At 42.2% G+C, this 27,050-nt stretch overlaps 2 protein-coding genes across 2 annotated transcripts in view; one reads left to right on the forward strand and one right to left on the reverse strand.

The window, feature by feature from the left end:
* The window catches only part of LOC131203977 (maestro heat-like repeat-containing protein family member 7), a 29,938-nt gene extending 6,076 nt beyond the window's left edge, over window positions 1-23,862 (forward strand). The window contains exons 6-19 of the mRNA XM_058194732.1: window positions 1,181-1,316; window positions 2,300-2,395; window positions 3,695-3,799; window positions 4,402-4,537; window positions 5,890-6,008; window positions 6,357-6,506; window positions 7,102-7,256; window positions 9,641-9,788; window positions 16,577-16,758; window positions 17,616-17,753; window positions 18,240-18,354; window positions 19,900-20,043; window positions 22,396-22,533; window positions 23,764-23,862. Coding sequence (XP_058050715.1) covers window positions 1,181-1,316; window positions 2,300-2,395; window positions 3,695-3,799; window positions 4,402-4,537; window positions 5,890-6,008; window positions 6,357-6,506; window positions 7,102-7,256; window positions 9,641-9,788; window positions 16,577-16,758; window positions 17,616-17,753; window positions 18,240-18,354; window positions 19,900-20,043; window positions 22,396-22,533; window positions 23,764-23,862 — 1,861 coding nt within the window. The remainder of the gene's footprint in view (window positions 1-1,180; window positions 1,317-2,299; window positions 2,396-3,694; window positions 3,800-4,401; window positions 4,538-5,889; window positions 6,009-6,356; window positions 6,507-7,101; window positions 7,257-9,640; window positions 9,789-16,576; window positions 16,759-17,615; window positions 17,754-18,239; window positions 18,355-19,899; window positions 20,044-22,395; window positions 22,534-23,763) is intronic.
* Window positions 23,863-26,206: 2,344 nt separating this feature from the next.
* On the reverse strand, window positions 26,207-27,007 carry LOC131203978 (carbohydrate sulfotransferase 11-like). The gene has a single exon (XM_058194733.1). It carries the CDS (start codon window positions 26,996-26,998, stop codon window positions 26,207-26,209), a length of 792 nt encoding a protein of 263 aa, XP_058050716.1. The 5' UTR covers window positions 26,999-27,007.
* Between the last annotated feature and the right edge of the window lie 43 nt (window positions 27,008-27,050).

A 27,050-nucleotide genomic window follows, 5' to 3' on the forward strand; every position in this document is an offset into this window, starting at 1 on the left:
CCACTTCTCATTCTACGTTTCTGGATCATAGGACTACCTATTTTTAAGTCCTAAACATCTCTATAGGGTTTTCCTGACCATCTTTTCTCTCTTCCTCCACTTCTCTTTTATGTTCTGCTTGAAGTGTCTTCTCAAGACCAATTCCCATCTCCCCGCTTTGTCCCCGCATTTGTCCCCCAAAAAAGAAGGACCACGGTGGGGCAGAACAACCATGTTCTGCATCCATCCCAGGGGCCTTGAGTTTGATATCCCTGCTGTAGAGCATGCATTGAGTTAGCAGGTCAGCCCCAGAATTTGGAAGGGTGAAGAATTTGCATGCTGGCAATCTGGGCAGTTCAGATCTAGGAAAGGAGGTGAGCACGCTTGTTTAGATGTGTGGGGTCCTTGGTTTTCTTTCAGCAGGGTGGTTTTCTTGCAGACATTTCATGACCCAACTAGGAAACATCATCAGGGCTAGAAGGAAGCAGGGTTTGCTCTCACTTGAAATTCAAATTCATGGCTCGCCTTGTCAGTGTTGGTGGGAGTGTTTCTGGTGATCTGGTCTAGTAGATTAGATAGATGATGGATGAGAGAGAAAGAGAGAGAAGGAGAGAGAGAGGAGAGACGGAGTGGGAGAGGGAGAGACGGAGTGGGAGAGGGAGAGACGGAGTGGGAGAGGGAGAGAAGGAGAGAGAGAGGGAGAGACGGAGTGGGAGAGGGAGAGAGATCCTGTATCCAGGTTTGGTCATCACGATATAAAAAAGATGTTGAGACTCTAGAAAGAGTTTAGAGAAGAGCAACCAAGATGATGAAGGAACTGGAGGCTCAAACAGATGATGAACATCTGTTGTTGCAGACATAATAGCAGAGTTCTGAAATTTGAGGGACTCTCACAGAGAGGAGGGGGTCAACCTCCTCTCCAAAGTACCTGAGAGCAAGCTAAGAAGTGCTGTATGGAAGCTTATCAAAGAGAGATCCAGGAGAAACTTCCTGACACCAAGAACAATCAATCAGTGGAATGGTTTTCCTCTAGAAGTTTGTGGGGCTCCATCACTTGAAGTTTTCAAGAAAAGAGTGGACAACCATATGACTGGGATGGTTTAAAGACCATCAAGCAAGGGTTGGAGTAGAATGTCCCTTTTGACCCAATGAGCCTGTGATCTTCTCACCTCATCCCTCCTCTTTTCTTGTCTTTCATTAGCCGTATGAAGCCTCCCTTGAACTCGGAGATGAGGGCAAAAGTGGCAAGTAAAAGCATCGAGAAGGTGTTTTCCTTGCCACCTTTGAAGATGACCACACTGCAAGCAAGCAGCCCAGCCCAATCAACTCAAACTCAGGTGAGCAGTCCAGATGGAGCAAAGCCATATGAGATCCACCTGGAAACAAGGATGTGGTAAACGTGATTCAAGATCTCCTGAAAAACTCTGGATCCATCCATCGAGCCCAATGGCATTTTGGCCTGTCCGTTCATCTTTGGTCTTGAAAGTATGCATCCACTTCTCATTCTACGTTTCTGGATCATAGGACTACCTATTTTTAAGTCCTAAACATCTCTATAGGGTTTTCCTGACCATCTTTTCTCTCTTCCTCCACTTCTCTTTTATGTTCTGCTTGAAGTGTCTTCTCAAGACCAATTCCCATCTCCCCGCTTTGTCCCCGCTTTGTCCCCCAAAAAAGAAGGACCACGGTGGGGCAGAACAACCATGTTCTGCATGCACTAGCTATTATTCCTAGTCTCAGAGAACCCTCAGAATTCAGACACTTAGACACCAGTTCAGATATACGACAGTCGCACCAGTCAGTGGGGAAGCCGGGTTCACTTAAGAACCATGGATTAATTTAACAACCACAGTGATCTGCTTAACCACGGTGGCAAGAAAGGTCATAAAACGAGGGCAAAATTCACTTCACTAATGTCTCGCTTAGCAATGGAAATTTTGGGCTCAATTGTGGTTGTAAGTGGTGGACTGCCTGTATTTGAATATTCCAGAACTGTTAAGGAAGACGTTCAACCTTTTAGTCGTTCTTTTCTGAAATATAACAGGAAGGAAGTCCTTTTCTTCCTCGTGTTCAGACGAGAAAGCATTTCCTCCAACTCTGGAAGAAAAATCAGCCCTGCAAGGTGGGCCACTCTGTTTCCTGCAGACTTGTGGACTTCAACTCCCAGAAGTCCACGACTGGCTAAGGATTGCTGGGAGTTGCAGTCCCCCAGTCGTACTAAAAGGGCCGTAAGTTCCTTGCCCCTGGATTTCTTCCTCTTTTAGGCGCTGTTCCTTCCTTTACGCCACTTCTTCCTTCAGATATTCTTTTTCTTTTTTAGGATTTTTATCACCAGACAGTGAACGCCTGCAACACCATGCTCACCAGCTTGCTGTCCGAGGCTCCCAATCTGGATGCCCTGCAGGATATCTTGATGGTAAAGAGTGATTCTTTCTTGGGGTTGGTCGCACGGTCAGCCAGGTGTTTAGGCTGGATTTGGTGATTCTGTCCAGCTGTTGAGTCCCTCCCAAGGAGCTGGGATAGGCAAATGTGGCTGTTAGATGGGAAAGGTATCATCGCAGCTGCCGAATGCTACAACTCATCACGGCCACCGGACAACTTGCTGTGGGAGAATTCAACAATTCAATTTAATTAATTTAAGTAGTTAAAAATGATTTTAAGTTTTGTTTTGTCCTTCCTCTGGCATCTTTTCATTAATGAGTCTATTCCACTATTTCTCTGAGATTCGTGTCCTAGACTCTGGCAGCTGTTCCAAGTAAAGCTGCCTTCTGCAATAGACCAATGCAGATTTTGTCAATGCCGATGGGATTCATCTTAGCAACAGAAATTTTGGACTCATTTGTGGTCGTAGGTCGAGGAGTAACTGTACTTGTGATGGGGCTCACCTGATTGCCATTGGTGAACTGCCCAACTGGCTTCCGACAAGCCAAAGTCTACGGGGAAAGCGAGATTTAGCTAATGACCGCATTATTCACTTAAGGACCGCAGGGATTCGTTCAACCCTGGCAAAAAGAGGTCATAAAGCCAGTCACAAGTTGCTTAAGGTCCACCTTGCTAAGCACCCCAAATTCTGGTCGTAAGTCGAGGACTACCTATACAGAAAGTCAACAACTTACAACCATTCATTTAGTGAGCGTTCAAACTTACATTGGCACCGAACAGCTTGTCAGATGGTCACAAAAGGTGATCCCACAACCTGGGATAGTACAACTGTCATAAAGATGAGGATTTGCCTAGTGTTCAAATTTTGATCACTTGACCATGGGGATGCTGCAACGGTCGTAAGTGTGAAGAATTGTCGTAAATCCCTTTTTCACTGCCATTGTAACTTTGAGAAGTCACTAAATACCAATAGCACTTAGACTTACATACCACCGTGCTTTGCAGCCCTCTGGGGACCCGGAAGGCCGAGTCAACCTTGAGCTGGTCAGGATTGAACTGCCGTACTGCTGACAGTTGGCAGAATTAGCTTGCCATACTGCAGTCTAACCACTGTGCCACCACGGCTCTAGATGAACTGTTGTAAGACTAGCTGTATTCCAGAAATCTTCCATTCCTACTCTAGTTTTGAATCTGGAATAGACCTAAATTGATCAATGTCTCAAATTTGTTTAGTTTCTTAGAGTTTCTCCCCAATCCTGGCAAATTCTGCGGCTCTTCCAAGTGTGAATCACAAATTCTTCCTTTCCTCCTTCTCCTTTGTTTCTCCTGGCAGCACACGAATCCCTGGATTGAATCTTCCAAGAGTCATGAGAAAAAGAGGGCCCTTAAGAGCACCAGGCACCTCCTGAAGTTTGTTTCAGAAAACGTAAATTTTGACGTAAGTCACCATTTGGGATGAGAATGAGAAATTTTCAAAGAGGAAAGAAAACAACCCCAAGAAAGTCCAGTTGCCTTTTGGAAAAAGCACCTTTGAGATGTGACCAGGAGGATACAAGGAGTCCTGCATGAGCAAGTGGCTGGAGGAGAAGACCTGCACAGCCCCTTCCAGCAACTGTGGTTCTTTGATTCTAAAGTTCTATTATTCTGTGATTCTAAAATTCTATAATTCTAAGGTACTATGGTTCACAGATTCTATGATTCAAAGATTTGAAGACTCAAAGATTAGGATTCAAAGATTCTATAATTCTGTGATTATGATTCTGTCATTCAAAGATTTTATGATTCAAGGAGTCATTGATTCAAAGATTCTAGGATTTTGATTCTAAGATTCTAGGAGTCTAAGGTTCAAATATTCGATAATTCTGATTCTAAAATTCTAAGATTCTATGTTTCTAAGATTCTGTGATTCTAGAATTCTAAAATGTATGATTCTAAGATTCTATGGTGCTATGGTTCATATTCTCTGATTTCAGCTGGCTGAAACCTTCATGAGCCACCCCCCTTCTCATCTTTCCCCTCCTTTTTTCTTCCTTTCATTAGATCACAGCTGAGTTTTTTTTGCTGGGACGGCTGGTGGCTTTGCTGGCCCTGCACATTGGCGATACCAGCAAAGAAGTTGGCCAGACGTCCGCAGAGGCTGCCTACTACCTCCACCACCTCCTCATGAGCAAAATGGGTGAGAAAGTTGGACTCCAAGGGTTGCAAGGAGCCCAGGGATGTTCACTGCCCAGGAGAGCGCTGGGTGGCACAGCCTGTGGCGTGACCAGGACCCCGGTCATTGGGCTGGGCAGAGATGCCTGGAATTTTCAGTTGATATTGGCACTTCTCAGGGCCAGGGGTCATTTGAAGACTAAGTTTCTTACGTTAAGTGGGCCAGGTAGGCTAAGCAGCTGCAATCAGCCAGCCTTGGCACATGGATCGGGTCTTAGCGTGTTTTGCAAAGTCACCTTTTAGTCATTGGAGGGCTGGAATCTGGATGTATTGCAGGAAGCCAGAAAATGGCTTAACAAAGATACGGGTTAAAGAAAGAGTTAAAGAGGGCTTATGAGTGTTCATTCCTTCATTCAGCCATTCAGCCATTCATTCATTCTCTCTTTTTTACCCTATTTTTTCCTTTCATTTATAGTCCCACCTAATGTGTTAACTTAGGAAAGGGGTACTTCAAAATCTCCATTCCCACCCACTCCAGGGGAAGGTTACTGCAAAAATCCCCATTCCCTCCCGATCAGCTTGGGAGGCAGAGAATAGATGGGGGCGGGGCCAGTCAGAATTTTTACTACCGGTTCCCTGAACTACTCAAATTTTCCGCTGCCGGTTCTCCAGAAGTGGTCAGAACCTGCTGAAACCCACCTCCAGTATGCACCACAAACACACATACACACGGCCTGATGATGGTGCCAGGTAATGAGAGCTGGGTGAGGTTCTTAGTGCTCTCTGAGGTTGGCTTATTGCTTGCAGATGTTTCATGACCCAGCTAGGTAACATCATCAGTGCTATGAGGGAGTGAGGTTGCAGATAAGAGGAGGAGGAGGGGGCAGGGAAAGAGGGAAAGAGGGAGATGGAGAGGAAGAGGGGAGGAGGAAAGAGTGAGAGGGCGATGGAGAGGGAGGAGAAGAAGAAGGAGAAGAGAGAGAGGAGAGAAAGAGGGAGGGAGGGAGGGAGGAGGAGGAGGAGGAGGCCTGCGGAGTCCTTGGCGCTCTCTGAGCTTTGTTGTTTTCTTGTGAATGTTTCATGACCCAACTAGGCAACGTCCTCAGTTCTAGAAGGGAGGGAGCTTTTCTCTGGGTTTCCATACAAGAGTTTTGCCCTGTCAGGGTTGATGGTCATCATTACTGATGATGTTTCCTACTTGGGCAATGAAACATCTGCAAGAAAACCACCAAGCCCAGAGAGCACCAGGGACCCCTCAGGTCAGCCCAGAGCTACAGGGCTCTTCTATTGGAACGACTAAACTGGCCATCAGACGAAGGATATTCAGAAGTTCCGAATGTCAAAATGTGACCTTCTCTTGTTTTCCTCCCACAAAAGCCAAAGAAATGGACCAGAAACCCAAGAACAAGAAGGGGAATATCGTTCGTTGGCTGAGGGAGGACTTCTTCATTTCGGGCCCAACAATATTTTATAATAACATCTCCAAAATGGCTAAGGTATGTTTTAGTGCAGCAATTTGCCTGGCTCCTTGTTGATCTTCCTTTCTCTCCTCTTGAGTGGAGAAACTCAAAAAAGTCAATATCAGAGTGGGGACGGCATGCTCCAAAGGCAGGAGGGTGGATATCCATCCCCCACAATGTCTAGGAGCAGGCGATTGCAGCTGCCATGTTGGCTTCTTTCATCCACATCCTAACTTCACCTGATGGGTGACATGGAATAAGGCCTGCCTCTCTACATGGGGTGCTGTGCCCAAATCTGGGTCAAAGTCTCTGGCTTGTTGAGAGAAGGAGGGAGTCAAAACTCTGATGCATCTCTGCATGGTCTCCTTTTTTTCTTTCCCATAGGCCTTTGGTGAACATCTTGGCCCATCCCAATCAACAGAGGTGATTTTCAAAGCCCTGGAGGTCCTGACACACCAGGACAAGAACATGTCATACACTGCAGGACTAATGCTGAGTTCATTCTTGGAGGAATGTGGGATGGAAATGGAGGAGGTAAGAAAATTGTAGGGTTTGGAGCAGACGGGATCTAGAGATTTTGTAGAATACAAAGATTAGAATGGGTGAGACCTTGTTGGCTTAGTGACAACACTTCAGCTGGTTTTAAGAAGGCTGGGGCTGGATGGGAGACCACCAGCTGAGCTGAGGGCTATTGAGAAAGGTGGTCAACCCTTCCCGAAAGAAGATAAGGGCAAAACAGAATAGCCCTATTGTTTTCATGAAAACTAACATTTGGAGAGCCAGTTTGGCAGTGGTTAAGGCACCAGGCTAGAAAGCAAGATAAATTCAAGTCCTGTCTTAGCCATGAAAGCCACATGGGTGATTTTGGGCCAGTCTCTCTCTCTCTCTCTCAGCCCAACTCACCGCACAGGGTTGTTGTTGTGGGGGAAAGAGGAGGGAGAAGGTATGTGATGGATATGTTCTCCGCTTCGAATTATTCGTAAGAATAATTAAGGTGGGGTTAAATAAATAAATAAATAAAAATGTTGGCACCCAGGGTCACGAGATAAAATTCAGGTGCTTAGCAAACTTGTTCCATACTATGACGGTTGCCGCCGGTCTCATCCCTCTGATCTCTCTTTTGCTCTAGCTGCCTATGATCGTCAAGGAGATGTACACGAGTCTCCCGAATATCTTGGACCCTGCCACGAAAGGAGAATGTCTAAAGGCAGTGTGTCACCTGGCCGCGAAACGGGTGAACGGAGTCGTCGACATTCTCCTTGAATGCTCGGTGGCCTGCGATGGGTAAGAAGAACCTCAAGGAGATGTGCCTCCTACTTTCTTAGATCCTACACAGATTCTCAATCATTTGCAATAGGGGCGAATACCTGTAGCTCGGGTGGAGGATGAGGGTGGAGGTTGGTTCTCTGAGCTTGTGGGTTGGTTGATGAAGGTCTTGTGGTGGGTCTTGTATTGGGGAGGTCGTGTGCTAATTGGGGGGAGGTTGCGGTTGGTTGGTTTAGGCCCATTGCAGTCGCTGGTTGGCTGTGCAGTTGATTTGAATTCTGAGGAGTTTGATGTTTAAATTTTAAATGTGGATGGTGAATTTGGAGAGACTAAATTTATTATAAGAAAAAGAAACCCCAAAGAAAATATTTTTGAAACAGGATTGGATATAAACTGCAAGAAAAATTTTGAACCTTAAAGGAAGGTTAAAGAATAAAGAAAAACTTACAATAGGTAGCCCTGTCAAAGATTTTAAATTGACTCTCAACTGGAATGTAAAGTTGGAAATTGGAAATATAAAAAAACTTGAAAGAGGAAGAAAGAAAGTTAATTGGACTTAATACACAAAACTGGATATATCATTTCATTGTTGATTTGGAACTTGTGGATTCTAGAGAGCCTTCTACTGGCAGAAAAAAAAATACTACATTGAACATTTTAAATATGGGAAATTTACTGTGTCCTTGAGGAATGAGCCGTGAGAATTTGTAAGGAGGGTTTGTTTGTCTTCTCAAGAACTGAACATTGATAATACAAGAGGAGGAAAACAATAAACTTTAAATTGGACTTAAAAAGCAACTAACGTTAAAATGTGGCAAGAACTAACTGAGATGGTTAAAATGGTACGTTTATCGTTTGATGCGGACAGAACAAAATCAAGACTGTTTCCAGACCATATTCAACGGAATGAACAAGATATTAAAGAGAAGCAAGAAAATAATCCTGAAGATAAAAACACTGATGAAAAATTAAATGATTGCATTGGGAATAGCAATGGGGAAAAAAGAGAGTGAATAACAGTTTTAATGATTACACTGGGATTAACAGCGAAAAAAATAGAAAGGTCAAAAAGAAGCAGAGAGGAAAAAAAAGGGAATAGATTAGCTGAGAACAAAGGGCAATCTAGGCGAGAAATGGGATTAAAAATGTGAAAAATAAAAAAATTCAGAGGGGAAAAATGGAATGATTGCATTCGGAATAACAATGGGGAAACAAGGAAGGTAAGAGGAGAAAAAGGGAATAGACCAGAAGAGAACTATAAAAAGAAGAAAAAGAGAAGAAAGAAAATGGGTGGTATATTATAGATGGACCAGGAGAAAATGGACAAGGGAATAATCAACAGATAGGAAGAAGGGTAATATGAAATGTAGATAAAGTGATAATTGTATTAAGAATGGTATTAAGATTAATATTGGTAATTATACTATTTGAAGAAGAGGAGATTTGGTAAATGAAATTGAAACAAACAAAATTTTACAGTGGGACTGTAAAAATTAAATTATCCAAAATGAAGCATAAAAACAAATCTGAAGAGTTGAATTGTTTCTGATTAAGATGGAATAGATTTGGAATAAAATGATAGAAGAGATTAAAAGATTGAAATTTAAATGAAATGAATAAAATTAAAAATATTGGGATTGTTAAAATTGAACTTAAATGACAATATAACTGATTTGATATAAAATGATTTACTTAGAAGGGTAACTGTATACAAGTATAATAATCGTCTGATAAATAATTGTGATAGAAGTAATATTGATGATTATATTATCTGAAAGATGAAGTATATTTTGTAATCTTGAAAATGTAAAAGAATTGTATGAATCCTGGGACTGTAAAATTTGAATGATAAAAAAGAATGGAAATTAGTTTTAATGATTAAATTTTTAGATAAAATGATATAAAATAAATATCAAGAAATATATGCTTAAAAAGGTAAAATAATGGATAAAATAGTAAGATATGGGTCCAACTTTGGGAAAAATTGATACTAAAGAAAATAATTGTGAAGAAGGAAATGATTGAATGATTGTGTTTAAAGTAAAGGGTTTCAATAGATTAAAAAAGTATGAAAAATATATATGATAAAGAGAGAAATGAAGAGAATAATTTGAAATAGGTGGAGATAAGGAGGTGAGGGCAGATGGTAATATTGATTATATGTTTTATAAAAAATACAAATAAAAGATAAAAGGGGGAAAGTAGAATATTTGGCAGAAATTGGAGTCTATATAGTAAATATGGAGAAAACAAGCTGCATGAATTTTGACTCGGTCAATACTCTATTCAGAAGATATGTATTGTATGTTTGTGTGTCTGAAAAAACATAAAAACTTTTAAAAAAGAAGGAAATGGGGAAAGAATGTGATTTTTTCCCCCAATCTATTTTTTCATCTGCGCAGAAGTGCCAGGGAGCTATGGAAGGCGCTGGCTGAAGACCCCTATGCCAATATGAAAATCATGAAGCCCCTCCTCAAAAGGCTTCAGGACGAAGACCCCAGCACCGAAGCCGTCGGGAGGAGAAACAGCAAGTCTCCCATGCCCATTGCGGTAAGCCCTCACCCGGCGCCTCTGCTTTCCTTTGATTTAAAGATGGGCCATGCCTGGGGGAAGGGGGAAGGGGCTGAGCAGAAGAGTCACCCTCGGGGGTCTCCCCATCCAGAGCAGGCATGCCCTGGATGGAGGGAGGTAGTGGGCAAACTGGTGGGGGCTGAAATTGGAGCAAACTATGGCGTATGGCATATGTCCCCCCCAAATGCCCCCACTGAAAAGAGAAGTATCTGTGGGCTTCCTCAACAGAACATCCATCCATCCATCCATCCATCCATCGGTTCATCTATTCATTAATCCATTCATTCATGTATCCATTCCTTTATTCATCCATTCATCCATTCCTTCATATATTCATTCCTTTATTCATCCATTCATTCATCTATTTATTGATTCATTTATTCATTTCTTAAGAAAACTCATATGGTTGCCCAACTCACTCATGGTGGTTTTGGGTGGCTTAAAAAGAGTTTGATTTAAGAAAGTACATGATAGGAACCAACAACGCGATACCCCACTGAGTACTGTGCATCATATCCTTTTAAAAATATTTTTAATCTGTGTTTTTATTATGTGTTATATTATATTATTACACTGTTGTAAACTGCCCAGGTCAGATAGCTCAGATGGCTGGTGTGGAAATTTAATTAATTAAGACCAATAGAAGAGAATATAGAATAGTGAGAATAATTAGAGCAATTTATGGAGAGCAAACAGCCCAGATAATAATTAATGGTAATTTAACAGAAGCCTTTAAGATTGCAAAAGGAACAAGACAGGGATGTCCTTTATCACCATTATTGTTTATTCTAACTCTGGAGCCATTATTGGATAAAATACGAGAATCAAAGGAGACAGAGAGAATTAAAGTTAGACAACATGAATATAAATTGAGAGCCTTTGCAGATGACTTGGTGATTACTCTAACAAATCCTATAAATTCAAGTGTATTTCTGTTGGAAATAATTGATCGATATGGAAAGGTTTCAGGGTTAAAGGTAAATTAGAATAAAACAAAAGTGATAATAAAAAATATGACCAGACAACAGAAAGAAAAATTAGAGGAAATAACAGGATTTGAAATTGTAAAAGAGGTTAAATATTTAGGGGTTTATATTACACCATCAAATGTGAAATTGTACAAGAATAATTTTGAGGTGTTATGGCAAAAGGTTCAGAAGGAGTTGACTGTTTGGAAAAAATTGCAGTTATCGCTGTTGGGGAGAATAGCTCCTATTAAAATGAATATTTTACCTAGATTTTTATTCCTGTTTCAGATGAGACCAATAATTAAGAAAGATAAAAATTTGGAGGAATGGCAGACTGGAATTAATAAATTTATATGGGAAGGTAAAAAAGCAAGGGTTAAAATGAAAATAATTCAAGATTCATGGGAAAGAGGAGGCTTAAAAATTATGAAGCAGCTGCTCTCTCTGCAATAAGTGATTGGTTTAATCTAACGGAAGAAAGGATCCTGAATATAGAAGGTTATGATTTACTATATGGATGGCATGCATATTTAATCTATGACAAAAAAGTGGATAAGGCTCTTAAAAATCACGTGTTAAGAACGGCTCTCTTGCATGTCTGAAAAAAATATTCTTATCAACTAAATTATAAGGTTCCTATGTGGGCAAGTCCCAGCCATACAATAGAGAATATAAATATAGAACAGAAACAGGAAAGGATTACATATAAAGATCTTTTGTATACTGAAAGAGGTAGTTTGCAATTAAAATCTCTGCACGTATTAAAAGAAGACGGGAAAAATTATACTTGGTTTCAATATGGGCAACTACATGCTAGATGGAAGGAAGATCAGAAAATTGGTATAGTGCAGAATGAGGAAAATTTGGCAAAGCAAATTAGAAACCAGTCTCAGGAGCATATAAAGATATAAAGTATAACGTGTTACTTGAAATAGATTCTGAAAGGGATTTGGTAAAGGACTGTATGATAAAGTGGGGACAAAATTTTCAGGAGCCAATATTGTTGGAAACTTGGGAAAAAAATTGGGTTAGAAATGTTAAATTTTACATGAGCACAGAATTTAAGGGAAAATTTTTACAAAATGTTTTATAGATGGCATTTAGATCCTAAGAAACTATTGTGTATGTATCCAGATATACAAGCAAAATGTTGGAGATGTAATTTTGATGATGCTACATATTTTCATATTTGGTAGACTTGCAAGAACATTAAGGCTTTTTGGATAAGAATTTGGTAGATTATACAAAATGTTTTGAAAAAGTTCCTACCGCAATTTTTTTTATTGGGAATTATCACGGACTGTACAGTAATTGAGATTAAATTGATTTTAAATTTAGTAACAGTGGCAAGACTACTGATAGGATAGCATTGGAAGAAAAAAGAATTACCTACAATAGAAGAATGGATATTGAAAGTTGCTAACTTGGCTGAGATGGCAAAAATCTCAACCTTTTTGAAAGACAATACACAAGAAAGATACTTAAATGAATGGAAAAAATGGATTGACTATATAGAATAGAATAGAATAGAATTTTATTGGCCAAGTGTGATTGGACACACAAGGAATTTGTCTTGGTGCATATGCTCTCAGTGTACATAAAAGAAAAGATACGTTCATCAAGGTACAACATTTACAACACAATTGATGATCAATATATCAATATAAATCATAAGGATTGCCAGCAACAAGTTATAGTCATACAGTCATAAGTGGAAAGAGATTGGTGATGGGAACTATGAAACGATTAATAGTAGTGCAGATTCAGTAAATAGTCTGACAGTGTTGAGGCAATTATTTGTTTAGCAGAGTGATAGCCTTCGGGAAAAACTGTTCTTGTGTCTAGTTGTTCTGGTGTGCAGTGCTCTATAGCGTCGTTTTGAGGGTAGGAGTTGAAACAGTTTATGTCCAGGATGCGAGGGATCTGCAAATATTTTCACGGCCCTCTTCTTGATTCGTGCAGTATACAGGTCCTCAATGGAAGGCAAGTTGGTAGCAATTATTTTTTCATATCCAAAATAGATATCAGACTAAGATATATCAGACTGCCTTTGAATGATTAGGATGTATTATTTTTGATTGCTTTGAGGGAGGTTAGGATTTGATGAGAATTGCAGGAGTATAACTTAGTTAGGAGGGAAAATTTTTACATATGTTTGTTTTATTTTAAACCTATCCCTGGTGTTTGTCGGGGGAAGGGGGGGGGGGGGGGGGGGGGTTTTGGGAAGGAGGGGGAGGGGGGGGGGGAGGGGGGGAGAGGGGGAAAGCTTTTTTTATGTAAAACTTTTTCAATAAAAAAAATGAAGAGAATATAGAATAGATAGAATAGAATTTTTATTGGCCAAGTGTGATTGGACACACAAGGAATTTGTCTTGGTGCATATGCTCTCAGTGTACATAAAAGAAAAGATACGTTCATCAAGGTACAACATTTACAACACAATTGATGATCAATATATCAATATAAATCATAAGGATTGCCAGCAACAAGTTATAGTCATACAGTCATAAGTGGAAAGAGATTGGTGATGGGAACTATGAAACGATTAATAGTAGTGCAGATTCAGTAAATAGTCTGACAGTGTTGAGGGAATTATTTGTTTAGCAGAGTGATAGCCTTCGGGAAAAAACTGTTCTTGTGTCTAGTTGTTCTGGTGTGCAGTGCTCTATAGCGTCGTTTTGAGGGTAGGAGTTGAAACAGTTTATGTCCAGGATGCGAGGGATCTGCAAATATTTTCACGGCCCTCTTCTTGATTCGTGCAGTATACAGGTCCTCAATGGAAGGCAAGTTGGTAGCAATTATTTTTTCATATCCAAAATAGATATCAGACTAAGATATATCAGACTGCCTTTGAATGATTAGGATGTATTATTTTTGATTGCTTTGAGGGAGGTTAGGATTTGATGAGAATTGCAGGAGTATAACTTAGTTAGGAGGGAAAATTTTTACATATGTTTGTTTTATTTTAAATCTATGCCTTTTGTTTGTCTTGGAAAGTCAGGGGGGGAGGGGAGGGGTTTTTTGAAGGAAGGGGAGAGGAGGGGAGAGGGCGGGAGAGGGGGAAAGCTTTTTTTATGTAAAACTTTTCAATAAAAAATGAAGAGAATATAGAATAGAATAGAATTTTATTGGCCAAGTGTGATTGGACACACAAGGAATTTGTCTTGGTGCATATGCTCTCAGTGTACATAAAAGAAAAGATACCTTCATCAAGGTACAACATTTACAACACAATTGATGATCAATATATCAATATAAATCGTAAGGATACAAGCAACTAAGTTACAGTCATACAGTCATAAGTGGAAAGAGATTGGTGATGGGAACTATGAAACGATTAATAGTAGTGCAGATTCAGTAAATAGTCTGACAGTGTTGAGGGAATTATTTGTTTAGCAGAGTGATGGCCTTCGGGGAAAAAACTGTTCTTGTGTCTAGTTATTCTGGTGTTCAGTGCTCTGTAGCGTCGTTTTGAAGGTAGGTTTTGAAACAGTTTATGTCCAGGGTGTGAGGGGTCTGTAAAAATTTCACAGCCCTCTTTTGACTCGTGCACTATACAGGTCCTCAATGGAAGGCAAGTTGGTAGCAATTATTTTTTCATATCCAAAATAGATATCAGACTAAGATATATCAGACTGCCTTTGAATGATTAGGATGTATTATTTTTGATTGCTTTGAGGGAGGTTAGGATTTGATGAGAATTGCAGGAGTATAACTTAGTTAGGAGGAAAATTTTACATATGTTTGTTTTATTTTAAACTATACCTTGTGTTTGTTCTGGGAAGTCAGGGGAGGGAGGGTTTTTGAAGGAAGGGAGAGGAGGAGGACTGTGAGGTCCTGGTGCTGTATCAGCTTGGCTGCTTTCTTGCAGACATTTCATTACTCAACCAAGTAATATCAGGAGGAGGAGGACTGTGAGGTCCTGGTGCTGTATCAGCTTGGCTGCTTTCTTGCAGACATTTCATTACTCAACCAAGTAATATCAGGAGGAGGAGAGGGCGGAGAGGGGAAAGCTTTTTATGTAAAACTTTTCAATAAAAAATGAAGAGAATATAGAATAGATAGAATAGAATTTTTAAATGGCCAAGTGTGATTGGAAACACAAGGAATTTGTCTTGGTGCATATGCTCTCAGTGTACATAAAGAAAAGATACGTTCATCAAGAATTCTAAGGTACAACACTTAATGATGGTCATAGGGTACAAATAAGCAATCAGGAAACAATCAAGATCAATATAAATCGTAAGGATACAAGCAACAAAGTTACAGTCATACAGTCATAAGTGGAAGGAGATGGGTGATGGGAACGATGAGATGATTAATAGTAGTGCAGATTTAGTCATTAGTTTGACAGTGTTGAGGGAATGATTTGTTTAGCAGAGTGATGGTGTTTGGGAAGAGACTGCACTTGTGTCTAGTTATTCTGGTGTTCAGTGCTCTGTAGCGTCGTTTTGAAGGTAGGTTTTGAAACAGTTTATGTCCAGGGTGTGAGGGGTCTGTAAAAATTTTCACAGCCCTCTTTTTGACTCGTGCACTATACAGGTCCTCAATGGAAGGCAGGTTGGTAGCCATTGTTTTTTCTGCCGTTCTAATTATTCTCTGAAGTCTGTGTCTGTTTTGTTGGGTTGCAGAGGAACCAAATCAGACAATTATAGAGGTGCAGATGACAGACTCAAGAATTCCTCTGTAGAACTGTACCAGCAGCTCCTTGGGCAGTTTGAGCTTTTTGAGTTGGCGCAGAAAGAACATTCTTTGTTGTGGTTTTTTGATGACATAGAAGAGAATATTTGTAGTCCAGGTTTGAACTGTGGGGTCCTTGATGCTCTCTGAGCTTGGTGGTTTTATTGCAGGCGTCTCGTGACCCAACTAGGTAACATCATCAAGGCTAGAAGGAAGTGGGGTTTGTGGAGAGGAGGGGAAGAAGAGGAAGAGGGAGGAGGAGGACTGTGAGGTCCTGGTGCTGTATCAGCTTGGCTGCTTTCTTGCAGACATTTCATTACTCAACCAAGTAATATCAGGAGGAGGAGGAGGAGGAGGAGGAGGAGGAGGGAGAGGAGGAGGAGGCTAACCCTAACCCTACTTCTAAGCCTAACTCTCCTAGCACTGATGATGTTACCTACTTGGGTCATGAAACATCTGCAACAAAAAGCCCCACACTCAGGCAGCACCAAGGACCCCTCCAATAACCTAATAGGTAGAGAGTGTATGCACCAAGACAAATTCCTTGTGTTTCCAATCACACTTGGCCAATAAAAAGTTCTATTCTATTCTATTCTATTACCAAACTCTTTGTCCCCAGTTCTGTCTCACTTGTGCCACTCGTTGTCTCCCTTTTGTTCTGTATCTACACCCCGCTGGCCTATCAAAGTCTGAAGGGGGTGTAGAATCGGTGTTTCAGAAGTCCCACTTCTAGCCAAATTTTGCCCCGTGTCTCAGACATGGACATTCCTGGCTCAGTTTTTCTGGACATGAGGATTTTTTCCTCCTGATTGGCCCATATCAAAGGAGTTCCAGTTTTGGACACTGTAAGCTAAGTAACCTGTTTCACCTCACAATCTGGAGGCTCAATCCTAGATAGAGGTGGATATTTATCTCTCTGGGCACAATGAGAATGTATCTGCTGAACAAAACTCCGCATTAGTGACACGAAGGGCATCCGGCCAGTAAACACTCAGCTCCATTCAGTTGCCCAGGCTCCACCCAGCAAGGAATTACGGGGTCGTTAAAAGAAGAAGATGATGATGATGAATCTAAGTAACTGGTGAGCAGAAGCTGACTCTCCTTTCATCCCATTTCTAGGCCACCAATGCTCTCTGTTTTCTTCTATCCCTTCCTAATGCGGCGAACACTCTGCAACACAAGTTCCCCAACCTGCTCATCGCCCTCGTAACCCAGCTTTATTTTCTCCTGGGAGCAAGCAAGAGCGGGTCCAGGAGATCCAGCAGAGTCACTGAGGTTTCAGAGCAAATCAACCTCTTGGGGTAAGGAATCTCCTCGGCCCAAGCTGGATCCTTTCTCCATTTCTACAAAGCTCGGTAGATGCCTACAGGTTTTCCCCAAGTTGACTTACGACCACAACGGAGCCCCAAATTTCTGTTGCTGAGTGAAACAGTCCTTAAGTGAACTTTGTCCCATTTTGCAACTTGTCTGGCCATAGTCATTAAGTGAATCGTTGGGTTGGTTAAGCTAGTCCCGTGGTTGTTAAGTGAATCGGGCTTCCCCACTGACTTTGCTTGCCAGAAAGTCACAAAAGGGAATCGCGTAACTCTCAGACATTGCAACCGTCATAAATATGGGTCAGTTGCCGAGGGTCTGAATTCTGATCACATGACCATAAGGATGCTGCAACGGTCGTAAGTGTGAAAAAGGGTCAGAAATCACTTTTTTGCATGGTGGGGTAACTTTGAACGGTCACTAAATGAGCTGCTGTCAGTCATAATAATCCAGCTCAGCCACAATTAACCTCTGATTGGCTCATAGACACTGCAAACCATCATGGTTTAATAGAATGCTTTCTGATCAGAGTAAGCCAACATCACCGTCATACCTCTCATAATCAACTCTATTACTTGAGGGAGAAGGAGCGAGAGAAAGACAGAGAAGGAGAGAGAAAGAAAGGGAGAGGAAGGGAGAAGGAAAAAATGGGGGGGGGCGGTTTGTTATTGTTTTTGTTGTTTGTTTTGCATTGTGTTTTGTGGTTGCTGCACAAGCCCCAAAGTGAAACCTGGAGCTATCCTGCACAGCAGCGGGAGGCCGACTGGCGTCAGCGCAAGCCTGGGCTTTGCGGGGGGGTCGGCTGAATGATTGGCACCAACTTTGGTTCCTTGTTTTGATTTAGCAACACAGTGCAAACGATCAAAAACCTGATCATGTGTGCTGGCTATGAAGAGGAGTTCAATGATTTGGAGATGCTGGGATGTTGGGATATGCTGGTGACCCCTGATAGTTTCTTTGAAGGAATCTTCCATCTGATCCGGTAAGAGATTAAAAGTCAAAAGAGCTTGGCTACAAGTGGCAGTGGGTGAGAGAGGGAGGGGAGAGAGAGGGGAAGAAGAAGAAGAGGCAGAGAGAGAGAAAGGCGGGGGAGAGGAAGGGAAGAGAGAGAGAAAGAGGGAGGAAGACACAGAAGGTGAAAGTGAGAGAGAGGGAAGGTTACAGGGGAGGAGAGGGAGGGGAGGGGAGCGTGAGAAAGAGAGAGGGAGGGGGAGACAGAGAGAGAGGGAGGGGGAGTCAGAGAAGGAGAGAGAAAGAAAGGGAGAGGAAGGGGAGAAGGAGCGAGAGAAAGACAGAGAAGGAGAAGGAGGGTGAGAAATTCTCTAAATGGAGTAATTCATTGAGTAATTCATTTATCGATAATTCAGATCATGATTTCTCTAGCTTGGTGATTTTCTTCTCCCTAACCAGCAGATCTTGTCTGATTTCTCCATATTTGTTTCTCCATATTTGTTTCTCCATATTTTAGGAACTTGTTCAGCTTGTCTAAAGTGGAGCTCAAGACCTTTTTTAGACAAGCCAACACCTACCTGCGCCGCCCCGATCTCCGGGAGAAGACTATCGGGATGGTTTTCTTTTCGGAGGTGAGGAGACCTTATTTTTTATTTATTTATTTATTTGTCACAACAATATATATAGGTATCATAGAAAAGATTATACAATATATAAACGTATATATGAGGAAATATAAGGAAGTATAGGCATATATATATATAAGAAGAAAAAGAAAAACAATAGGACAGGAACGGTAGGCACGTTTGTGCTCTTATGCATGCCCCTTATGGTCCTCTTAGGAATGGGGTGAGGTCAATAGTAGAAAGTTTTTGGTTCAAGTTTTTGGGATTATGGGAAGAGACCACAGAGTCAGGTAATGTGCTCCAAGCGCTGATGATTCTGTTACAGAAGTCCTATTTTCTGCAATCTAGATTAAAGCGGTTAACATTAAGTTTAAATCTCTTGGTTGCTCTTGTATTATTGCAATTAAAGCTGAAGTAGTCTTTAACAGGAAGGACATTACAATAGATGATTCTATGAGTTAAACGTAGGTCTTGTCGAAGGCGACGGAGTTCTAAGTTTTCTAAGCCTAGGATTTCAAATCTGGTGGGATAAGGTATTTTCTTGTTTTCAGAGGAGTGGAGAACTCCTCTGAACGTTGGGATGCACCCCAACATTCTGGAGCTCAAGGACAGTTGCTCAGGGTTCACCAGAACTTGATGATTAGAAACTTGAAGTTGTAGGTGCTCCATCACTGGAGCTCTTGAAGAAGAGACTGGACAGCCATCTGTCTGGCATAGTAAAGGGTCTCCTGCTTGAGCAGGGGGTTGGACTAAAAGGCCTCCAAGGTCTTCTGGTATACTGTTCATTGGTGGAATGGCTTCCTCCAGAAGTCCTTGGTGGGGGAGGGAGGGAGGGAGGGAGGGAGGAAGACTCAATGACCCAAATTCCTTTTACTCTTTGCATTATAGGCAGTTTTGTATTCTTACAACTATCATTTACACTACCTTTTGTCATACTGTAGTCCTTGAGATATGACCGTCATAGAACCTCCAGTGGTCATTAAGTGATCGCAGCAGTCCTTAAGCCAATTCTTTGATCATATACTTAGGATAAACCAGATCTTTCAGTGATTTCCTTTTACAGGTTGTCCACGACTTATGACCACAACTTAGCCCCAAATTTCTGTTGCTAAGCGAAACAGTTCTTACGCAAGCTTTGCCCCACTGTACAACCTTCTTTGCCACAGTTGTTAAGTGAATGGCTGCAGTATAAGTTCTTATGTTAGTCACACGGTTGTTAAGTGAATCTGGTTTCCCCATTGACTTGGCTTATCAGACGGTCACAAAAAGGATCACGTAACCTCGAAACACTGTAACTGTCATAAAAATGGACCGGCAAGTCCCCAAATTTGATCACATGACCATGAGGATGGTACAATGGTCATAAGTCGGAAAAATGGACGAGTCCCTTTTGTTCGTGCCATTGTGACTTTCAGCGGTCACTAAACGAGGACATTATTTTCTTTTTCTCTCCCCGTAATGGCTGAAAATGGCATCTCTTAGTAGAGGCTCTCAGGAAAGTTCCCTTCCTTGGCTTTGCTAATGCTCCGTATCTCAACTCTTGTTCCTCAGCTTCTGTATCACCCGGAGGTTGGCAACTTCTTTATTATGCAAGATATTCTCCATGTTCTCATGGAATGGATGACTGAGCCGTATGCCCTCATACAATTCTTCAGCATCCGAGGTCTTGGATACCTTTTGCAGCGCCCTTTCGAGGTAAGAGATGGGGGCAGGAAGTGAGTGGCTTCCAAGGTAGTAGCAGGTGTGACCTCACTCTCTGGAATATCTACAAGGCTGGGAAGAAGAAGAAGAAGAAGAAGAAGAAGGAGAAGGAGAAGGAGAAGGAGAAGGAGAAGGAGAAGGAGAAGGAGAAGGAGAAGGAGAAGGAGAAGGAGAAGAAGGAGAAGAAGAAGAAGGAGAAGACAACCAGCAGAAAGAGGACGGACTCAGCTAGAGTGGTGTCTCTTCTACAAAGATGGGTGTAGCCCTGAAAGATCTGAAAAATCAAGTAGATCTGAAAGCAGAACAAGAAGCAAAGGATGGAAACTAATCAAGGAGAAAAGCAACCTAGACCTAAGGACAAATTTCCTGACTGTGAGAACAATTAATCATTAATCATTATGCTGGATCGGGTCGCCATATCGGATGCATGCGCATGCTGGCCAGCTGATTTTCAGGCCTTCTGGGCCCACCAGCAGTAGGGAAACAGGCTGCATCCTACCTCCGGATGGCCTGGGGGGTGGGAAAGGCCCATTGTTTGCTTTTCTCAGGCTCCTAGCCTTTCTAGGAGGCTGGTGAGGGTGAAAATGGCCTTCCCCATCACCCCTGGAGGCCATCCGGAGGTCAGAAACAGCCTGTTTGCCGACTTCCAGTAGGACTGGAAGTGCCGTTTTTCACCCTCCAGACCCTTTCTAGGAAGCTGGTGAGGGTGAAAATGATCTCCCCACCCCAGAGGCCCTCCAGAGGCTGGAAAAGGCCCTTTTGCTGACTTCCGAGCAAACCGGCCTTTTCCAGCCTCCGGAGGGCCTCCAGAGCAGGGGTGGGTTCTAAATTTTTTTACTACTGGTTCTGTGGGCGTGGCTTATTTTGTGGGTGTGGCTTGATGGTCATGTGACAGTGGGTGTGGCTTGATGGTCATATGACTGGGTAGGTGTGGCCAACTCAATGTCTCTCATGTCAAGGGGTATCTCGCCTGGCCCCTCCCCTCCCAGCCATTCCTTGTCACACCCAGCCTCAACCTATCTATAATTCTGCAAAAATGTTGTTCACCTTTTTTCAACTTTATTATCTACATACTATAGATTGGGGTCTCCAAACTTGGCCACTTTAAGACTTATGGACTTCAACTCCCAGATTTCCTCAGCCAGCTTTGCTGTCTTAAAGTCTTAAAGTGGCCAAGGTTAGAGACCTCTGCTATAGATGCACTTTCATGGACCACTGAAAGGAGGAAATGGCTCACATGCTTTGCCCAACGGTGTGATAGGCAACAGTCTTTTAAGGGGCTGCTAGAAAGAAGGGGGGGGAGTATTTTCCAAAGCACCAGAAGGCAAAACAAGAAGCAATGGATGGAAACTCAACAACGAGAGAAGCAACCTAAAACTAAGGACAAACTTCCTGACAGTGTGAACCTATATAGGTTTCAGTCATAATTTCACATATAAAATAGCCATTCATGTAATACAACCTGCATATTGTTCAAAACAATCATTAGTATTATGGCTGATGATTGACAGCAAGCCTAAAATCCCCATTCCCTCTCCACTCCAGGGGAAGGTTACTTCAAAATCCCCATTTCCTCCCCACCCCACTAATCTGTTCTGGGAAGGAATCAAACTCCCCCCTCTTCATTTCCCAAATAAAATATCCCAGATAATTAAGGAATAATCAAGCTGCTAGCAAGGAACCTGCCTGCAATTCCACATTCCTGCCAGCTGCATAAAGGAAACTTTGTAAGCAGAGATCAAAGAAAGTGGAAGCCGGAAGTTCGGCTCCATTTACAAGCAGACAGAAAACTCATTCAAGACAGGATACTTCACAATGGAAATCACCCAAACCTTCTTAGAAACACAAAGCCCATGTTGCACAAACCCCAAAACTTCAAAAACATTGAATCATATAAGAATTCCTCCTCTTATCCAATTTGTTGTTCAGCTGACCAAGAAAGGAGCTTCTAGCCATTCTGTCCATTTAAAACGACAGCATTTCCCCCCACCTTCTTCTTTACCAAGCGATCTCCTGGCTGAGCAGTGAGCTGATCAGTTGGGAGGCTTCTTGGCTTCTCAATTTAAAGGGACGGTGTCTTTTTTTTTTCTCTTCTTTGACAAGTGAGTTATCAGTGTGGGACCTCCCCACTCCCCCCAATTTTCGGCACACGATGACAAAAAGGTTAGCTATCACTGGTCTAGAGTCTCCTGCTTGAGCAGGGGATTGGATTAGACCTCCAAATTCCCTTTCAAGCCAGTTATTCTATGTTCTGTGGGCTTCTATGTGTTTGTCATTATCGCTAGTAGACTCAGAGAACTCCAGTGACTATGTTTAATTGCTCGTTTCTTTCCTTGCTTCCTCCAGAAGAAGATGTTGGAGCCATTCTTAACACCACTGGTCAACTGTGCAGCCCATCAAAACAAGAGTGTTGCAAAGGAAGCGCTGAGGACCCTCAATTTCCTCTTCCGTCATCTCAGTATAACCACACATGGAGGCAGGGCTGTAAATCTATTTTCAATCCTTCCGAAATATTTCGCTGATGTAAGTCAACCAAATCGTGACAAAGTGGTTTCCTCTCCCTCCCTCCCTCCGTCGCTCTCTCTCTCTCTCTCTCTCTCTCCTCCTCCTCCGCCCCCTGCCCATAAAGATGGCCTGGGTACATTGGTGGAATTCAGCCAGTTCGCACCACTTTGGGAGAACCGGTTGTTAACTTTTTGACCAGTTTGATGAACTGGTTTTTGGAAGAAATCATTAGTGCAGAGAACCGGTTGTTAAATTATTTGAATCCCACCACTGCCTGGGTACCAAATGCAGAATACTAATTTTATCAAAAATCTTAGAAATAGTTCTGTGTTGTGCTCATCTAAAACAATGTGTAAGCTTGCAGATGGTTTCTTTGTTCTTGAGTGGGTAACTGAGTCAGATCAGATTAAGGGGATTTTTCTTAATAGAAAATCAGTTTGGTGTGGAGGTTAAAGGCTAGAAACCAAGAAAGCATCTTTCATTAGCCTTGATGCCAGCTGGATGATCTTGGTCAGTCACACGCCCTCCCAGACTCCTAGGAAGCAAAAAACAGCAAACCACTTCCAAAATATTCCTGGACAAAAGAAATCCCCGTGGGGGCTTTTGCAGACAGTTGCCAGGAGTCCAAAGTACCAAAGCAAACAAATTTAAAAATCCCCCAAAATGTCCATAATAGATTGTGGGAATGTGGTAGACATAACATATCTTGATTTCAGCAAAGCATTTGACAAAGCACCCAATGATCAAGCTTGCTAAATGAAGACAGGACAGTATGATGATTAAACAGATATATCTGAAGAGATTCTCAGTCATCCAGCTCATGAGTGCCCCAAAGGTGCTTTTTCAAAAGGCAACTGGACTTTGTTTTTCCCCCGAGGAGGTTTCTCTTCTCATCCAATAAGCTTCTTCAGTTCTGATTAGCAGATGTGAAGAAGCTTCTTAAATGAGAAGTGAAAGGTCTTCAAGGAAAAAGAAAGTCCGATTGCCTTTTTCAAAACTATCTTTGGGGCAACCACGACCTGGATGATTGACCATCTCCATGGACATTGAACTGGGAATAGGTGTGCTCTGAACTTGTGTGTTCTCCTGCAAACTTCAAGAAACTTCTGTATGGCAGCCACCAACCACCCCAAGAACCCAACAGTTCAGCATTGAGCTACATCCATTTTCTCCTATTGGGGGGACTAACCTGTTTCTCTTCCTTCATAGGATGACATTGAATTGAAGAATGTCTCAATCAGAATATACGATCTTCTCCTCAAAGGAGTGAAGGATTTACCTAATAGTGATGTAATAAAGGGTTTGTGAAGGACAAACATTTAGTTTTATTCCAGATGCTTTTGGACAATCTTTTGAGATTACTACAACTACCTACTTCAATTTTTAAATAATTTAACAGATTGAACAAATTAACAGAGTTGGAAGGGACCTAATAGGTCATCTAGTCCAACCCCCTGCTCAAGCAGGAGACCTTACCCCATTTCTGACAAATGGCAGTCCAATCTTTTCTTGAAAGTCTCAAGTGATGAAGGTCCCACAACTTCCGAAGGCAAACTGTTCCATTGGTTGATTGTTCTCACTGTCAGAAAGTTCCTCTCATTTCTAGGTTGAATCTCTCCTTGGTCAGTTTCCATCTATTATTTCTTGTCTGGCCTTCAGGTGCTTTGGAAAACAGTTTGACCCTCCTCTCTGTGACAGCCCCTCAAATATTGGAAGATGGCTATCATGTCTCCCCTGATCCTTCTCTTCACTAGACTAGCCATGCTATTGGATTTCTAATTCATTGGTATTTTAAATCTAATTAATTAGTTGTCACAGCAAGGGATGGGAATGTTGCAAACCAAAGAAAACACAGCACCATGGGTCACATGTTAATGTATAGTCATTACATATTTACAAAGTAAAAACCCTTCCCAAGCTGGTGCATCTCCTATATGTTAGGATCAAACTTGCAGAATTCCCAGCCAACAATATGCTAGCTACATATCCTAGAGATTGCAAACTGGATGCAATTGTATGCATGAATGACTTTGCCAGACAGGAGAAAGAGTAGCAGATTAGGCAATAGTTAGATAAGAGATAGCTGAATCTGCAGAAGGAATGGGTATGAGGCAGGGGTGAGTTCTACTTAGCTTTACTACCAGTTTGCAGCGGGATCGCGTGTGAGCGCTCGCTTTGCTTGCACACACATGCTTCCTGATGACGTTGGGGTTGGTGGGCGGAGCCTCCCCCCGGTTTTACTACCAGTTCTCAAGAACCGGTCCGAACCAGGGGCAACCCACCAATGGTGTGAGGCAAACATATCAAAAGGGACCCTCCTTAGCTTCTTGGATTATAAAGATGAGGGGGGTGGAAGAGAGGTATTTTCAGACTTGCAAGATTCTGTTAATGTAACCTTACAGTAAAGTTATATCTAGTTCATCGGAGGGTGCTGCTTGTCTGGTCTATTTTGCAAGGCTGACAACTGGAGACAGATTTGAATTTGAATTCAAAATCTGAATTAATCACAAAGTACCTTGGGTAACTTTGAACAATCGCCCTCCTGTCACTCATTCATTCCACCCATAAGAGCACTCCATCTTATTGCCAAATGACTCATCATAAGAAAAAAAGCTATGGTCAGAATCTAAACTTCCTAAAATGAAAGCTTGGATTGATACTGGATTGCTGTACAGGTGAACTGACTAATTCAAACCCTGAACTAACCAATCCTCTCTTGGGAATTCATTCTAGCCTAATAGAAAGTAAGCAGCTACAGGGTGGGGGTGGTACCCTGATTTCTACAGGACAATAGATCCTTCCACTTAGAAAACGGAAAGAGCTACTTTAGACAGAAAACGTGACTTGAGTGAGACAATATAGCAATGCTCTACAGAAAAGGCACCGTTCATGATTAACTCAAGATATGTCTTCTGGGAGATACTGTTTAAAGGCAAATCAGGATCTATGATCAATTCTTTGTTTGGCTTTCACAATCCAGTGCTCTCCAAATGTGCCAGATTCCCATTATCACCCACAAGTGCTATCATATTGGTAAGAGAAGATAGGTCAAACATATCTGGTGGAGAGAAGGGGCTATTCCAGAAGGACAATCTGTTCTCTTCTTAAAACACTCTCTGAGACCAATCTAGGTTCATATATAAGAATTCTAGTCCAGTGGACACTGCGCAGGCCCACTGTTCTTCCAGTCTTTGGTATCACCTACAAAAATGTAGTTCTGTGGGAATTCATTTCTCTCACCTGGATGAGGGTCTGCTAATTAAACTGAAGAACTTGGTGCTGGAGCATAGTTTGATTAGGCCTACAAAAAGCAGCACCCCACAATCATTTTTGCACATCCCCAATACTTATTCACATGAAAAAAAAAGCCAAGGCAAATAATTAAATATTTCTTTTGGTAAAGATTTTCTCACATAGTAAAATCTGCAGAAACAAGTGGGCAATCCACTAAGCATCCCTCCAGTGCAAATTGATGGAAACTGCATGGGAGCAGTACTTGATGGGAAAATGCAGAGGGTTTTTTCTTTTTCTTTTCTGAGTTCTCTGAAACACCAGCAGCAAGGATGGAAAAAGGGGGAAACACAGGAGACTCTTATCTCATTGACAGTTTTGCCTCACACCAAGTAACTGTTCACAATTAGACACTTCTGGCTCATATTTCCCTTGTCTCCCTCACTGTGGAAAAATTTGTGGGGATTATAATTGAACACATTAAATGCATGCACATTTTATTTATCTCTGGATCCAACAGATAGTACACAAACTCTTCAAAACACACATCGTGGCCACTTTCCAGGGCTTCGCTGCTAGGGTCTTGACGGTGCCGCCGGATTATCTTGGTCCCGTAGCGCTTATGGAATGCCGTGTTGTAGCTACGGGTGAATTTGTTCCGGTAGGCTGAAACCAACCGTTCCAGAGGCTCCCATACAAAGATGAACTTGAGGTAGTTGCGCAAGCGGTAGTTGATCTCAGGAGTGCTATACTCGGAGAGAGTGCGGAGGTTGGCTGGTACATGAGCTTCATGTGCTGGGATATCCAGGGGGTCCTGGTACTTGCCCTTCCCTGTCAAGACCATCAGGACCCTCTTCCAATTAGTGCAAGCCACCTTGGGGACATAGCAGTAGAGCATCTCATGGACATCATCCACCACCAGGTGCCGTAAGTCATCTGGAGTTAGGAGACATCGCTTGCGGGTGTATCGATGGCACATACTGTTTAGCAGCTCCCTCCTGTGTTGATGAATTGCCTGCAGGGAGGACTGCTCAAGCTGGTCACCCTTGTAAAGAGTCTGAAGTGGACTTCGACCAGATTTCCCATGCCAGCTGATCCTCAATATCCTGTCTTCTGCAGCCGGGTTCAGGCTGCTCTGGAAGTAGAAGATGACCAGGAGCAAGGAGCCCAAGCAAGTGGCCAAGACCATGCGGTACACCCTGCTTTTTCTCATCTTCGTCCCTGCGCCGCATCCCCCCCTCCCCAGGATCAGAGCTTGGAAGAAC

Source organism: Ahaetulla prasina, chromosome 9 (genome assembly GCF_028640845.1).
Source record: "Ahaetulla prasina isolate Xishuangbanna chromosome 9, ASM2864084v1, whole genome shotgun sequence".
NCBI classification, from domain to species: domain Eukaryota; kingdom Metazoa; phylum Chordata; class Lepidosauria; order Squamata; family Colubridae; genus Ahaetulla; species Ahaetulla prasina.

Coding starts and splice junctions, on each gene's coding strand:
- LOC131203978 (XM_058194733.1), bottom strand. CDS start 26,998: ATGAGAAAAAGCAGGGTGTACCGCATGGTCTTGGCCACTTGCTTGGGC.